Source organism: Calcarisporiella thermophila, assembly GCF_041956535.1.
Source record: "Calcarisporiella thermophila strain CBS 279.70 unplaced genomic scaffold VTP21scaffold_5, whole genome shotgun sequence".
In the NCBI taxonomy this organism is placed as follows: Eukaryota; Fungi; Calcarisporiellomycota; class Calcarisporiellomycetes; order Calcarisporiellales; family Calcarisporiellaceae; genus Calcarisporiella; species Calcarisporiella thermophila.
In genome coordinates this window covers 303534-318373 of record NW_027192195.1, presented here as the reverse complement: position 1 = coordinate 318373, position 14840 = coordinate 303534, and the positions used below count along the sequence as shown (strand labels likewise).

The window sequence follows — 14840 nt, the reverse complement described above, 5'->3', positions numbered from 1 at the left end:
GGAACACATTGTAGAGTGCTACAGATTAGATATCGCGCAACCTCAGAGGATTGCTGTGCATTTCCTTTTAATTCCTCAGAGATAATTGACATATTGAGAGAGCCATCCAGTCTTCTTTGATTTTGGGTTCACTACCTTTGAATTGTTCAAGTAAATCAGTCCCACTGTTGACATTGGCTACTTTTTGTAAATGGTATTTTAGCCTTTACAAAATCTTCCATTTACTGCGGAGATATACCTTTGCCTTACAATCTCTTAGTTGGGCAAGACCTATTCATCACACAAGTCATTTTCGTATTATTTTAAATCATTTTTTTTAACCTTGAGGGATACACTTCACTGACCCATCTCTTTTCCGAGCTTCATTAACAATGTAGAGTATGAAGCCTATTTTATCTGTCCCAGCGGATCCTCGATGGTAATGTTTTAGTCGGGCATTTTTCAGATATATAATGCAAAATCTCAACCTTGCCAGTTAAAAACGAGTTTAACAGGACTAGCTGCATTTAGACTGTAGTTTATTGATAGTAGCTTCTGGTACTAATGTTTCGAGGTCAAGCACTGTTTCCACCCTCCTCCATCCCCTGTTTTATTTCCTAGTTTGGAGTCTGAGTCTTTGCCAAATTCTCCAAAGAGGAATGAGCACATACGATTTTATATACTTCATCTTCTCTTGCATAGATAGAACAGCTGGATAGGGTTTAATATTTTTTCATTCACAGAACGGAGGTGCTGTTGTTTTTTCATACTATCTAGAATACACGGACAATCTTTACCCTCATACTCCAAGACAATGTATAGTCCTTCAAGAGGGAGAAAAAGAAAACTATGAGTTTCCAGAGATCTAAGTTTCTTTGGTTAACCTAAGGCGACCGAGTTTTATATTAGTTTATAGTTCACCAGAAACCGCTCAGGTTAACCTGTATCATCTACCTCACAAGCTATAGGCTATATCACTGACCATTATTCATATGCTCGTTTAATCCTTTCTACCCAGCGCTGCTCTCCATAGAATTTGAAATATTTAGCCGTAGATTCGAGCCTAATAGCGCAAATATCGAAAGTGTCACTTGGAAAAACAAAGGATGCTTAAGGGAAGCATACGTGTTTCAATCTCATAGTGTTTATAAGCCGTGCTTTTTACAACTCACAGCAAAAATCAAGCACTACCTTGGTCTGTAACGCTTTTCATCCCACCTTAGTGTGGCCAGCACTTGTAATTTCGATATCCCGAAAATTAAAACTCCCCTAACCTAGCTTCATTCTCTTCTCACGCTTCACGGTAAATTTTTTCACGCGATATATAAGAGTGCTTCCGAATTCATTACAGAACAGCTCTCTTGTCAAGCAACCCCAACACGAAACAAAATGAGACATCTCCTCGCATCCCTTGTCCGCCCACTCTCACAACAGCCCATGTACAAGCCTATTGCCAGGCTCTCGACCACGGCAGCTCTTCAAAGTAGCTAGAATTATTTTATAGGCGATTTTTCATACTACTACAATCGAATACTTATTTTATTTCTTTGCAGATGCCACGCCCACTTCCACCTCCACCTATGAGTTTATCAAGACGGAAACAAAAGGGAGAGTGGCGCTTATCACGTTAAATCGCCCCAAGGCCCTCAACGCGCTTTGCAGCGATCTCTTTCACGAGTTGAATGATGCCCTTGAATCGTTTGATCGCGACGACGGCATTGGTGCCATTGTGCTCACTGGGAGTGAGAGGGCATTTGCAGCGGGTGCAGATATTAAGGAAATGAAGGACCAGAATGCAGTTGATTGCTTCAAGCAGAATTTCTTGGGACATTGGACCAAAATCACCACCATGAGAAAGCCTATCATCGCGGCTGTGAACGGCTTTGCGGTACACTATTTCAGTTGCTGGTTTGCGAATGTTTTTCGATTTAATTCCTGTTGTGCCTCTTTTTTTTTACGTAGCTCGGAGGAGGATGCGAGTTGGCCATGATGTGCGATGTAAGTCCGCCCAATTCTCTTTACTGCTTACGTGTTTCGCTAAGTCCTTCTCGTGTTTATTTCCCAATAGATTATCTATGCTGGTGAAAAGGCTGTCTTTGGCCAACCTGAGATCAAGCTTGGTACCATTCCAGGTAATTCGGCACGATATCGCGTATCCACTCTTCCTCCTATCTTAATATTGTTGTGGTCACTTTTAGGGGCGGGAGGTACGCAACGACTCGTCAAGGCGGTTGGGAAATCTAAGGCGATGGAGATGTGCCTGGCGGGAAATGTCAATCTCGATGCACACGAGGCGAAGAGTCTAGGTAAACTCGTGATGGAGGACATTTTTTCCCCCAACTCCAGTAAATCTAAGCGGGGATCTCTGATATAACAGGCCTGGTTAGCAAGGTTGTTTCGCCCGACAAGCTATTGGAGGAGGCCCTTAAGACCGCTGAGGTGATTGCGAACCAATCTCTGGTGGGGTGAATTGCTTCTTCAACCATCTCTCTTCAGTCTGTAATCGTTGTCTTTTTTCTTGCCATAGCCTGCAGTCATGATGATCAAAGAGGCTATCAACCAATGTAAGACACATTCTTTTGGGACAGAAAGTTTCAATGTATGGTGTTTAACCTCCTAGCCTTCCGCTTTAGCCTTTGAGATTCCGTTGAGCGCGGGCTTGTTGTTTGAACGCCGCCTATTCCAGAGCACCTTCGGCACGGCAAGTGTTCTATAGATAGTGTGCCTCTATTTTAGACCAATCGTCTTACCTCATCTGCTCCCCTCCCCCTTCTCCTCGTAGGCGGATCAAAAGGAAGGAATGGGCGCTTTTGTCGAGAAGAGAAAGGCCGATTTCAAGCACAAGTAGGCGCTGTAGATTCCTACATACCCATGATTGGGTGATTCAGATCATGATTTGGAATAAAAATTATTGCAAACGGCCCTCCATATTTTGCTTCTCTCTTCCTATACGTGCTTTTCTGGTTTCCCTATTTCGTCCCATTCAAAGCAATTAACAAATAAAAACCAATCACCATGAACATGCCCCGCGTGGAATCCCCCGACTTACATACGCCCTTAAGTCGAAAACGGGCCTACTCCTTTAGCGGGGGGAAGGGGTGCGATCGAGCCAAGGTGAGGAAGCAAGATGATCCATAGCATTTTCATAGCTGTGTAGAGGGAATGAGCCACCATTTGCTGACCCATGACTGTTTCTCCACCCGCATTCTCATGTGCAGAGACTTCAGCTCTCATCCCATCTAGTTCACCCACGTTACGATCCTCCTGGGATCACGGTGAATCTGGTGCATCCGCAATCATGTAATCTGCCCATCGAGGCTCCTCCCTCGCCCACTGCTCTCAGTCCCACTGCGCTGCCTGATTCCACCACGCTGCCCACCCATGTCTATTCAGAAGTAGATGATGTCATCATGTACGACAAGGTCAGTACCCATGCTTTGCTCTGCATCCAGAGAATGGATGGGCTCATGATTGGTATGTCTGCCTGTTTTTGGAATATGGAATAGCCGCCCACGCCTACTCCGGAGAGTGATCTTGAGGACGCTGGTGAGCTCAGAGAAGCCGCTCCCAAGAACACAAGCAGCGCCGGGCTTAAGGAGAGTGGAACAAGAATATTTTTGATGGGATATCGCGGGGATTGTGAAAAGTGCCGTCTGAGGGTGCCAGGCCATTACAGCCATATCATTCGAAAATGAGGGTACCAGCTTTTTCATTGTTGTAAAAGTTTTGTTATTATCTGGTTTGATTATTGTCTTAATTCCCCCCCCCCCCCCTTCTCCTCCCCTCTCCTCCTCTCCCGCCCTCTTTTCTAAGCTCTCTTCTTTTGCATTTTTTTTTTATCTAATACGATCATACGCCAGATATGTTTATTTTCACGGTTGGTTTTTACTTTCCTCTCTATTACCGATATGTATTTTTTTTTGTTTTTCGCTTTTCTGGTTTCCTAATCTCCACCGGATGATTCGACTTTGTGTTCTTGGTTTTTCTTACCTCTGCTCCCTCTCTCTTTTCCGCTCCTCTCCTTGTTTTGTGCATTTTTGTAAATATTCCTTTGTTAATCTATTTGATTTTTCCTCCTCTTATTTCCCAAATAGTCTGGGTATGAAATCCGAAAAGCCAGCCTCGCTTGCATGCTTTGAATCTTCTTAGCCTCAGAGGTTGGATCGCCCCCTCATTATAAAACCTAACCTGCATGATTCCAAGCCACATTTGCCACCCTCTCGACAAGGATCCCAAGTTTTCATTCCCTCGATTTCTATTTCCTCTGTTTCTCTTGGATAAGACTTAGGGATCCCTTTTATTTTTCTCCCACTTCATGAATTTCCTACGCACCAGAGATATGCACACCTACTCCGAGCACAGCAGTCTTTTGGAAAATGGAATTGTGAGGCGTGGCAAGACGCTTTGGGACGGATTTTGGGTGAGCAAGCACCATCCTTTTTTCTTCATCATCATCATCATCTTGGTCTCATCGGAATGCATGAACCCATTACTCCTCTTGGCTTTTCGCCCCCGTCCCCTAGGACTTCATCGATAACGGCAATGTGCTGGCCATAGGCGTTGGTCTGGTGTCCGGAGCGGCTTTTCAGTCGCTCACGCGCTCGCTGGTCGAGGATGTCATGACGCCTCCGATTGGTCTACTGCTGGGGGGGAGCAATTTCGACAATTTGTTCGTGGTGCTAAGAATGGGGGCCAATGCGACCGCGCATTATGAAACTATCCAACAGGCTCAAGGTCAGTGAATGTTCAAATGCAGTGTGATATGTGCTCCGACATCTTGACGCATTCTGCATCCATGGGAAACAGCGGACGGGGCGGTGACGTGGAATCTCGGGAGATTTACGCAGATCGGAATCAACTTCTTCATCGTCAGTGCGGCGTTATTCTGGATCATTCAATGTGAGTGATGGAACTCTGGAGTCCCCACCTCCGTGCTCCAATGGGAATTAACCTCACTTCCTTCTCCAATACCACCCTCTTCGATCATAGTCTTTCAAGTGTTTCAACACGACGAGATCATTAAGCGCCAGAAGAAATGCAAGTATTGCCGCGCCGACATTCCCGTGTCTGCAATACGGTGCCGGTTTTGTACGAGCTGGCTGGAGAAACGGCCGCCAGAAGAGGCGGAGACCTCCAGGAACAGCGGAGAGAGCGAAGCTGAATAGGGGCGCCTTCTTTTATTTCACCAAGAATTTTGTTGTATCTATTAGGAGGGGGATGGCTGCATTCAATGGCTCGGCGGTTGAGAGTAGGCATTGTGTGCCCGTTTCCACCATGAACTATTTATATTGTTTTATATACATCCACCTATATTTATGTCATGATCATGGTGGCCATTCACAGCGGCCACCGCACAGATGCATATGGAATTAAAGTACAGTAAAATAAAGCAAGGACTAATGCAGCACCCTATTAGCCGGTGTCAGTTTCAAATCGGCATATTCGCCCCTCCTGCCTACGCCTGACTTTATTCTCCAGTACTCCCGCCACGGCAGAACCACCCTTCCCCCGCTGCGTTCCCACCTAGATCAGCAGCCCCTCTCATTCGACCCCCCGGGCCCAATGCAGTGAAGGTTTTCCCCTTCCCTTTTAAGGGAGCCAATGGCAGGCCGTTCAACGGTGGCATCCCATGACGTCTGCTATGCAACACAGAGACGTGTCGGCCCTGACGGGGGACTTGTGTCAAAAGCGGCCGGCCGCAGGCTCGGCCAGCAACGACGACCGCCGCCGTTCCCGGCGCGCCAAGCGCGATGGAAGGCATGCAAGCCGCCGCTTAGCATTCCCAGCCGATTTCGAGTCGTGAGGAATGAATTTCCCACGCCTTCGTAGGTTTAGGGAACTCTGTTTCCTCAAGTCTAAATGAGAGCAAAAATACGGCATCATCAGATGGCGGGAGATCCTCTCTGGGAGATCCCGCTGGTTACACGTCTCCGAGAATCGGGTTTAGGGTGGAAATGAGGTTCTAGCATGAGGGGCCGGCATTCTGCAAATGATTTGGGAACGACTCAAAATGGCGAGTGCCTGGGGGCCGAAGAGAGGTCCTTGCCGGCGACCAAGGGGGGTCTGCGTTCAAGGCACCACGGCCCGGCAGAAACAGGGCAGAAACAGACGCGCGTAACTGTTCCGAATTTAAATTATCGGTTGCAGGCCGGAGTTTTCTGGATGTCTGGGATAGCGACACAGGAAATTTGCGGAGAGGGGCGGGGGGGGAGGGGTGTGCGAGAGGCATGGCTTGTCAACGCGGTAGCTCGCAGCCACAGCCTTTTAGCTTTTCAGCGGAATGTGCCATTCTTGCGTATCGGCGGTGTCATATCGCGGATTATCTAATGCCGTCACGGTTCTTACGCGGCGGGCTGCTCGGTTTTGCTAAGATCATGCGCTTATCTCTGCTCGTGGGATGGTGAGCGGCGGCAGCAGCGGCAGCAGCTATGGTTATCGTGGTTAGGCTTTTGCATTCCACTCATCGACGGCGGATAAGCTTCCTTTCCTAGAACAGCAGACAAAACAGGATTCGCCGTGTCTGATTCGCGTATATGAGGGCGGATCAAGCCACCAGAACTCTAAAATGAGTCTTTTCTCGATTAGTAGGGGGAGGGGAGGGAAATGGTTTGGAGCGGCGGGTAGCGCGTGACAGAGGAGCAACAAGAGGAGGGCCCGGTTGTCACGAGCAAAATTATACTCAGCCGAAGGGCTGCGGCCTGCGACCAGGAGAGAGGGGGAGGGCGCGGCATCGGCGAGGCGAGGCGAGGCGAGGCGAGCCGGGCGGGGGCGGCGGGGTGGGGCGGCGGCGGGCGCGAGGGTGCGGCCGGGCGGGGCGGGGAGGGGAGCCGCAGGCGGGGTTGCGAGCTTTTTTGGCTTAAGCTGGTGCACGATGAGGAAGCTTAAACCCTAAAGTCGACCATTCCCGCGGGTGAATCCGGTGCGCCATCGCGAGAGTCGGATCGGATTGTTTGCGAGAGGAGAGATTGTGCAAGGGCCGGGGGGCGAGGGGCGAGGGCAGCAGGGCAGAGGCTGTGGGGTTGCAAGAGGGCAGGTGGTTGGCGGCCCCCCCAATGGACCGCGCGGCTCGCGGATTGGCCGCCCTGCCTGCCCGTCCACTCTTGCCAATTTGGGCGCGAGGTTAAAATAGAAGAAGGGGAGGATGACAAGTGAGCTCGCGAACCCAAAAAGTCGTAATGTGTGACCTCCTTGATTATTGCTCACCCGCACCGCCTCTCACTGCACCTCGTATTGCGACTTTTTTTAATATACGGTGTTTATGCCTTTGACCCGTGCCCGCTCTGCCTTTTCTCTCTCCCCTTGCTCTTGCTGCACAAACTAGCCCTCCGCCCGCTCGGCGCTGCCTGAACTCCTCTGATCGCGATTCTCTGCAAGGTATGCCCGCCCACGCCCCCCCCCCCCCCGCCCCAGCCCGGAGGCGCCCCCATTTTCGCATTGCTAATGCCGGCCTCTCGCCCAATGCATTTGCTTTTTCCTGTAGAATTGTCTCTGTTCCATTCGCCTACCCGCCGTCTCCGCCCTGCGCATTCTGCCGCTGCCACTGCCGCGCCCTCCGCCTCCATTTCCGCCATTCTTTCGCCGCCCTTTCTCAGGAAGCTCAGTTCGATTGTGTAAGCCCATTGCTGTGGCCCGCCCAAGTGCTAACATCGCCTCCGGCAAGCTCGCATTCCAAGCGTGGATCTTTTCTCCCCTCCCCCAACGCTATCACCGGCTAAGTCCTCCTCTGCGCTCGCCCTGCCTGCCTATCCCTCTGTCCCCCTCTCCATCCCCCCCTCTATTTTGACATATCCCCCCCCCTCCCCTTCCTCCCCTCAAATTGGATATTCGGCATTAGAGTGAACACAAATAGACCACTATTCTCGGCTCTCTCCAAACTCCCGAATACAGGCACATGATTGCCCAACCTTCAGGCCGCTCCGGAAAAAACGCCTCCTCCAATGCTGCTGAGCCGCCGCCCCAGCTCCAGGACTCAGCCTCCCACCGGCACTACCAGCCGCTCGCCAACACCTCCCTCCCCAAACGCTACAGCAGCCCTGCCCGGTTCTATGGCGCCTACCCTGCCGCCGCCCCGGCGGACGCCCCCGCCCCAGCCAACGACTCAAACTCACTGGACATTCTACTGGCCGCTCTGGAGCCCCGCCCCGTCGCCGTCAAAAACGACGAGGATCACGGGCTGCCGGGCGGGGTTGAGCGAGGTAACCCTTTCTATTGTTGCTAGGAGCGGGATCAACAGATCAAGAACTCATCTCGTTGCTCTCTTTTCCCTTTTGCCTTTTCCTCTGCCCCTGCGTCCTTCCCCTCGCAGAGCCTATGCCTGCTTCGCTCCAGCCGTCGCAGCATGGATCCACCCGGCAGCCCGGGTTTCTCCTGCACGATTCGCTCGACCATTCGCAATTCCGACGCCCGGCCCCCGCCGGCGACTTTGGCCACGAGTCATGGCGGCAGTGGGACCAGCATTCGAACCACCCCCACGACCCGCACCACCAGCCCCCCCACCAGACCCCCCAGCCGCCACAGCCCCCGCCACCGCCGCACCAACAGTCGCAGCCGCAGCCACCACAGCAACAGCAACAACCCCTCCAGCAGGTCCACCCGCTGGTCTCGCTCCCCTCTCCCTACTCGCTCTCGCAGCCCTCCCACCAGTCCTCATACCGGTTCGGGGCAGGGTCCAACTTCGAGTTCACGGGTGCGCCCAACAGCCACGGCGCGACTCTCGGCGGGCCGGTCAGCGGGAACGGGGGCACCGGGGGGATGGGCTATCATGCATCGGGCGGGCTGTCGCCTCTCCCCGCCTACCTCGAACCCTCCACCTACCCCCCCTCCCAGCGGTCGGTCGACTACGCGGACGAAATGCGGGGGAACATGTCGAATTCGCCCGGCGCGATGATCCGGCTTTCCTGGTCGCAGAACGAAGCAGCCCTCGACTCCACCCCCCCCTCCTCGTCGACTCCCCAGAGCGTGTACAGCCAGGGCATGTACCCCATGGGCCAGAGCTACTACGCGGCGGCCGCGGCCGCGGCAGGGCAGCCCTACAGCTCGTTCCTCCCCTCGGCCCGCCCCTCCGCCTCCCCATACCTGTCCACCTCCCCCATGTCCTCGTCGGCCCCCTCTTCGCTCCCGCCCTTTTCCATGCCCTCCGGCCCCTCGTCGTCCGCTGTCGCCTCCTCCATGCCCACCCCACCCCACCGCCCCTTCCACCGCAAACGCGACTCGCTTGTGATGCTCGACTCGACCTCCCCCCCCGCCAAACCCTTCGACGCCTCCATCGGCATGGTCGCCGACCGAAAGCGCACCAAGTCGTTCGACTTGGGCTCCCGCTCCTCCCGCTCCAGCGAGGGCGAGGACGGCGACGCCCCTCCGCTGGATATGACCCCGGAGGACATCGCACGGGCCGCCCAGGATCCAGAGGCCAAGCCGCGGCGGCAGAAACTCCGATACCCCGAGGACCTGTATACCCCGAGCTGGGTGCGCTTTTCTGGCCCGCTGAAGGAGGGCTACTGTGATACCTGTCATCCCGGAAAATGGCTGCAGCTGAAGAACAGCGCCTACTGGTACCACAAGCAGTAACTATTCCCCCCCTCCTCTCCTCTCCTCTCCTCTCCTCTCCTCTCCTCTCCTCTCTGACGGTTTCCCCTCCAAACTAACGCCCAATCTTGCTCTCTGACATGCTTAGATTCTATCACGGAATCTCCTCCGTGTCTGGCCAGCACTTCACAGAGCCCCTGGAGCGACGAATCGTCGACGGTGACATCGTAGAGGGCTATTGCCACCAATGCCAGCAGTGGATTGCCATCCAGAACGCGAAACGCCGCAACTCGGTGCTGTGGTATCGGCACGCCCATCGATGCCACGTTTACAGCAAGCCTAAGTCGTTACATGCGAAAAAATCCTCGGTTGGATCGAAAGAATGACACCTTACCCCATCAATATCGATGTTTATATATATATATATATATCTATATTCTATATTCTATATTCTATTTTCAATAACATTGAAGTGAGTTTGGCCTGTGATTTTGCTTTAACCCCTACCCTGTTCGATGTTCAATTTTTTTATAATTATATTTAGGCGACTATTTCTGTTTTCTATCTGTTTTATTTTTCGTTCCCCATTCCTCTCCTTTGTGTCCCCCTCCACCTCCCACCCAGCCCGAGTTCCCCTTCCCCCCACCTCCTCTCTCCCTCTCTCCTACGACCCCCTTTTGTACATGTACATTCTTTTTTTTTTTGTCTATTTTTATCCCGTTTGTTAACGCTTTTGTACGTACTTTTATTCCTCTCCCCCTGCCTACTCTTCTCTTCCCTCCCTCTCTCCCCCTCTCCCTCTCTCTCCCCCTATTCCCTCAGTCCCCCTTTTCAAAAACCCATGCTTATTTTTTTTCGTTTATTTTTGTAAATAGGATGAACTCCTTTTGATTCATGGATACCCCTCCCCCTTTTTCACTCGTAATCGTGTATCGAACTTATATTTTATAGTGAATGCTATGTGATTTCGCGTGGGGTCATAATAATATGTTTGTGTGAATAAGCTAAACGTGATGTGTATATTACATTTCCATGAAAAAGCTCAATGCGACCTTGGCGGCCAGTTTACGTCTCTCGTCGTCCGACAGCGTCTGGGCCTTGGCTGCATAGGCGAGGAGAGAAGCAATAAGGAGAGTTAGAAAGGGGGTTGGAGAGGAGAGAAGATGGAGTAGATACCTTTTAAGCCGCGCAGCTTCTCCAGTGCATTGTCGAATCCGTCCTCCTCGTCTAGGTCCCCGAAGATCTCCTGTCGTAGAGCTTGGACCTCTTCGTTGTTTGGCATGTCTGTTCATGTGCATGCTTTGGGATCAGAATGGAAAAGGAGGAGGAAAACAAAACAAAAAGGCAGAGTAGATCATAGAGGAAAAACGCTTGCCTTGATCATTCAATAAAAGCCGCTGCATGTCGGCTTCCTCTCCTAGGGGATCGTCGTTTTCTGGGTCGTCTTTCTCCCCATGCTCACCCTCTTTGCTCTCGTCGCGCTTCCCAGCCTGCTCATTCGTCCCTCTTAACTCCCCTTCGATTTGGCCAGGAATTTAAGAGAAAGAGGGTCAGCCAAATCCTTCGTCTGTGAAAAGAAAGCCGTGCCTTACCTTTTTGTGCAGAATCCTGCTCTCGCGGATCTTGCTTCCGCTCCATTGACTCCCACATGTTTGCCTCTAGGACTTCGATGACCCGCTCCACTGCCACGCGCTCCTCTTTTCTATCCTCTGGTGAAAAGGAGGTTTCCATCAATGAACTCTCTTCTTTGAATGGATTCTTTTGCCAATTGAAATGAGGAGAGAGAAGAGGGAGGGGGTAACATACCATCTGCTGCTGTGCTCAGATCAACGAAATCAAACCCGTGGTCCAAACACCAATCCTCATGGCCCTCTGAATCTCCCTCGCCCATTGCCACGCACAGTTGAATGGATGGCTCCAGCTGCTCAATCCTCTCCATCCATTCCTCCAGCTGCTTGAATGCCCCCGATCGCTGCTTATTGTACACGAATACGACTGCGTCGCCATCGAGCGTGTCGTCTGCGGAAGATGCGGAGGAAAAGAAGACTTGTGCAGTATAGTACTTGGTATCGATATGCCATCCCACTGGTGCATCCAAGGAATCGGGGGCGGGTTGGTTGCTTCTCCGGAGAACGTCTACATCAAATTCGAATTCAGTTGAATCGCACACTCTCGGGCGCAAGGAATAAAAATCAGTCGCATACCTTGGACAAGCACGAGCTTGTCAATGTCACTGTCACCGATCAGCAGGATTCGGTTACTCATGGCTTGAGAGAGGACTTGTTGGGTGTGAAGGGCACCGACACTAAAGTTTCCTCCACCTTCCATATATGCCACCCCATTATTGCTGAAATTCGCGTGTGGCTTAACCATCGCGGATTCAACCTTATGCGGGTAAATGGAGAAATCCCAAAGATTGATGTGCACGCACTAGTAAGGCAGGGAAAAGTATATTCTGTTTTTGTTCTCTACCTCTTTAACCCTCCTCTGCAGCATCTCGGGCGTCTTCTCTCTTGCCCTCCCCCGAGAGCTAAATTTAACTCATATGGGAATCCGTTAATATCCTGGATGGAAGCTGGCGCGGAGCGTGTGGCGAGTCCTATTCGGCCCATCGAGATGTATTGATTCTCATATTCACGTCATCCGGTTTCGACAGCCTGCTTCCAGGTAGATTGAATAGCCTGGTTTATTGGGGGGAAAAAAAAAAAGCGAAACATTAAGGATGTAGGATGCTTTTTAAAGCTATAATACAGCAATAAAACATAATATTCATACATAGTAAATAAGAACGCCAAAAGTTCAAATTAGATAAGGTATACGACTATCTCACACCCTCCGCTCACGAACAATCCTAACGAGAAAGAAACATAAGAGGGGTAAAAGAGTTCTACATCAAAACGATGTGGCCAGCACAAAAGGAGGGGGGGGGAATAGGATAGCAACAATAGAAATGAGTCGCATAGAAAATAGATATGTGTAGATATTTGTATAGATATAGACAGATATATACTGATATGTTTTCTTTTTTTTTTTTACTCTTCAACGTCTTTTGGCTTCTCCTCCTTGACCTCCGCGTCCACTTTTTTCTTCTCCACCTGTTTTGCAGGGGTTTCCACCTCTTTGGGCGAACTTGCAGGTGTCCGTCCGCACTTTTTCACCATTAGATGGCGCTTAAGCGCATCCTAAAAGTAAATTAATAAGGGTCAGCTCCTTTGGTGACGGGGGAACAAGTAGCTTGATGCTGGGACGTGGCATCCTAGCTTACCTTTCGAGAGAACTGCTTTCGACACACATCACAGTTAAAGGGTTTGACCGAGAGATGGATCTTCTCATGGCGCTTCAGGTCGTGGTTTCGATGGAAACTCTGAAGGCAGCGGTCACACTTGAACGGGCGCTCCACCACGGGGATTCGGTAGTGATATGCCAGTGGCATAGGAAATGGTGACCCGCTTAGCGGTCCGAACGCGATCCCGTACCCAAGGGCGGGCGAATCCCAGCTTGGTGGGGGCTGAAAGGGGGCGGCCGGGAAAGGAGAGAAGGAGGGAGGGGGTGCAAGCGTCCAAGGGGTCGGGGGGGTAAGGTAGGGGGATGGGTCGGGGCCTCCGGTGAATGGATCGGATTCAGTGCGGGTCGGAGTGATGGGGGGCTGAGAAGGATCGAAGAGATGTGGATGGGCGGGAGGGGTGACCTGGGAGGGTGGAGTTATTTGGGATGGAACCAAAGGAGGGGCCCAGGAGCTGGTGGAGGAAGGTGTGCTCGGCACGGTAGGAACATCTTCAAGAAGAGTGTGATCGCTGGTTGGGGGGTGTTGCGGCTGTGGCTGCCGATGCTGCTGCTGCTGTAGGCTTTGGATGGGCGAGAGAGAGTCTTGGGGAGTTGAGGGGAGATCGCTTATACCACCGTCGGGTGTTTCCATCATCTGCCTGAACGAGGCTGGCTGAGTGGATGGATAGGTGCCTGCGGCATAGTGTGATACTGGCACAGAATAGGGCAAGCATGGCATTTGCATGGACCACAGGTCTCCTCCCGCACCATACGTTGCCTGGTCCGCCCGTTCACTGGATGTGGTGGCCAGAAAACCTTCTGGCGGCATCGGCGGCCCCTCTGTATAATCCCCGCCCCAACTCTCCAAAACGGGTGCACTCGGTAGGTCAGCAGTAGACGTGGGATAGTCCATGGAAGGGGTGTGTTTCACGGCGATAATATCCTCAAAGGAAGGCTGTTCGAAAGAAGACCAGGTAGATAAGAAGGCGGGAGCAATAGCTTCACAAAGCATTATAATTTTTTTCAAAAACAAATGAGATACAAGCTAAACGACATATAAATAGGCTAGCGGGTATAATTAATGGGTTGGATATATTAGGCGCGAGGGGGGGGGGGGTGGGAGGAGGGAGGAACGACAGTCCACAATATAACGGATGGGAGAGCTAGAGGAGAGCCAAGAAGAGATAAAGAGGAGGGGAGGAGGGAAGGGGAGAGGGGATATGCAAAGAAAAAATCGGCCCAAGCAAGGAATATAAATACGATTTTGTAAAAAAATAAACGTCAATAAATGCGAGACCCAAAAAAAAGTTTCCTATTGCAAGGGGGGGAGCAGTTGGCTGGGAAAAAAAAATGATATGAAATAAAAGATAAACAGAAAGCGGACGAGCACCAGAAGGGGGAAGAGAGGAGGGGGAGAAACACAGATGCGCAAATATGTGGAGAGCCCAGAAAGCGGTTAGACCATAGCCGAGAGAAATCGATCGAGGGAGGTGAGACGCGTCCTAAGTGAGGACGGTATTTATAAGGCGCTCCCCTCTACGATCCCACTCATTCGTCGGAGCGTACAGCATGTAAAAGAAAGTGGGCCCAAAAGAAAAACAACTTGAAAGGATAAACGTCTGGGGATGGCCCGAACGTCACAATGCAAAGTAGGAGGTCCTGGTTTTGTCGCCATCGTGCATAGTGCTCCATGCATCTGTGAAGACCACCGGCAAAATAAGGAAAATGAGAAGGAAAGGAAGAGGGGCCCAGTTAGGGTTTCCTCAGAAAAAGAGAAATTGCGCAAGCAGCAAAAAGGTGGCTGGCTGCACGAGTACCAAGGCCAATATACTCAGCAGAGCAATATGGAAAAAAAAAAAATAAATTGGGCCGCGCGCTGCCTCTTGCCTTTTTCTCCCCCTGCCTCTCTCCCCTTTGGCCTTCTCATGCTCAGTTCTGCCGCTGCAAGCCACCCGCTGCTGCCTAACGGTCGGGCTGAGATCCAGAGTTTGGAATGCGGCCGAATAAGGAAAGACTGCTGATACGGAAGCGTAAGCAGAGTAGGCGGTAATAATGAAGACCGGATTGTCACT

At 51.4% G+C, this 14840-nt stretch overlaps 9 protein-coding genes across 9 annotated transcripts; 6 read left to right on the top strand and 3 right to left on the bottom strand.

Annotated features, from left to right (window-relative positions):
• Positions 1-1368: 1368 nt before the first annotated feature.
• VTP21DRAFT_9224 (uncharacterized protein) lies at positions 1369-2827 on the top strand (the record flags this gene model as incomplete). The annotated part of the gene is made up of 9 exons (XM_069400158.1): positions 1369-1462; positions 1533-1867; positions 1942-1977; positions 2048-2111; positions 2178-2285; positions 2357-2439; positions 2507-2543; positions 2613-2680; positions 2762-2827. 9 exons carry the CDS (start codon positions 1369-1371, stop codon positions 2825-2827), a joined length of 891 nt encoding a protein of 296 aa, XP_069254112.1.
• Positions 2828-2994: 167 nt separating this feature from the next.
• Positions 2995-3674, top strand: VTP21DRAFT_9223 (uncharacterized protein; the record flags this gene model as incomplete). Its single annotated transcript, XM_069400157.1, has 3 exons — positions 2995-3093; positions 3198-3401; positions 3486-3674. 3 exons carry the CDS (start codon positions 2995-2997, stop codon positions 3672-3674), a joined length of 492 nt encoding a protein of 163 aa, XP_069254111.1.
• Positions 3675-4294: 620 nt separating this feature from the next.
• On the top strand, positions 4295-5144 carry VTP21DRAFT_9222 (uncharacterized protein; the record flags this gene model as incomplete). The annotated part of the gene is made up of 4 exons (XM_069400156.1): positions 4295-4399; positions 4503-4713; positions 4786-4878; positions 4969-5144. The coding sequence occupies 4 exons, from the start codon at positions 4295-4297 to the stop codon at positions 5142-5144; spliced, it is 585 nt and encodes a 194-aa protein (XP_069254110.1).
• A 192-nt stretch (positions 5145-5336) lies between these two features.
• On the top strand, positions 5337-5926 carry VTP21DRAFT_9221 (uncharacterized protein; the record flags this gene model as incomplete). Its single annotated transcript, XM_069400155.1, has 4 exons — positions 5337-5400; positions 5458-5552; positions 5632-5804; positions 5866-5926. 4 exons carry the CDS (start codon positions 5337-5339, stop codon positions 5924-5926), a joined length of 393 nt encoding a protein of 130 aa, XP_069254109.1.
• A 15-nt stretch (positions 5927-5941) lies between these two features.
• On the bottom strand, positions 5942-6208 carry VTP21DRAFT_9220 (uncharacterized protein; the record flags this gene model as incomplete). Its single annotated transcript, XM_069400154.1, has 1 exon — positions 5942-6208. The coding sequence occupies one exon, from the start codon at positions 6206-6208 to the stop codon at positions 5942-5944; it is 267 nt and encodes an 88-aa protein (XP_069254108.1).
• A 1147-nt stretch (positions 6209-7355) lies between these two features.
• On the top strand, positions 7356-7694 carry VTP21DRAFT_9219 (uncharacterized protein; the record flags this gene model as incomplete). The annotated part of the gene is made up of 1 exon (XM_069400152.1): positions 7356-7694. The coding sequence occupies one exon, from the start codon at positions 7356-7358 to the stop codon at positions 7692-7694; it is 339 nt and encodes a 112-aa protein (XP_069254107.1).
• A 176-nt stretch (positions 7695-7870) lies between these two features.
• VTP21DRAFT_9218 (uncharacterized protein) lies at positions 7871-9890 on the top strand (the record flags this gene model as incomplete). Its single annotated transcript, XM_069400151.1, has 3 exons — positions 7871-8174; positions 8285-9542; positions 9653-9890. 3 exons carry the CDS (start codon positions 7871-7873, stop codon positions 9888-9890), a joined length of 1800 nt encoding a protein of 599 aa, XP_069254106.1.
• Positions 9891-10442: 552 nt separating this feature from the next.
• On the bottom strand, positions 10443-11877 carry VTP21DRAFT_9217 (uncharacterized protein; the record flags this gene model as incomplete). Its single annotated transcript, XM_069400150.1, has 7 exons — positions 10443-10461; positions 10531-10606; positions 10681-10788; positions 10880-11020; positions 11097-11213; positions 11311-11640; positions 11709-11877. The coding sequence occupies 7 exons, from the start codon at positions 11875-11877 to the stop codon at positions 10443-10445; spliced, it is 960 nt and encodes a 319-aa protein (XP_069254105.1).
• A 659-nt stretch (positions 11878-12536) lies between these two features.
• Positions 12537-13780, bottom strand: VTP21DRAFT_9216 (uncharacterized protein; the record flags this gene model as incomplete). Its single annotated transcript, XM_069400149.1, has 2 exons — positions 12537-12686; positions 12770-13780. 2 exons carry the CDS (start codon positions 13778-13780, stop codon positions 12537-12539), a joined length of 1161 nt encoding a protein of 386 aa, XP_069254104.1.
• Positions 13781-14840: the final 1060 nt, after the last annotated feature.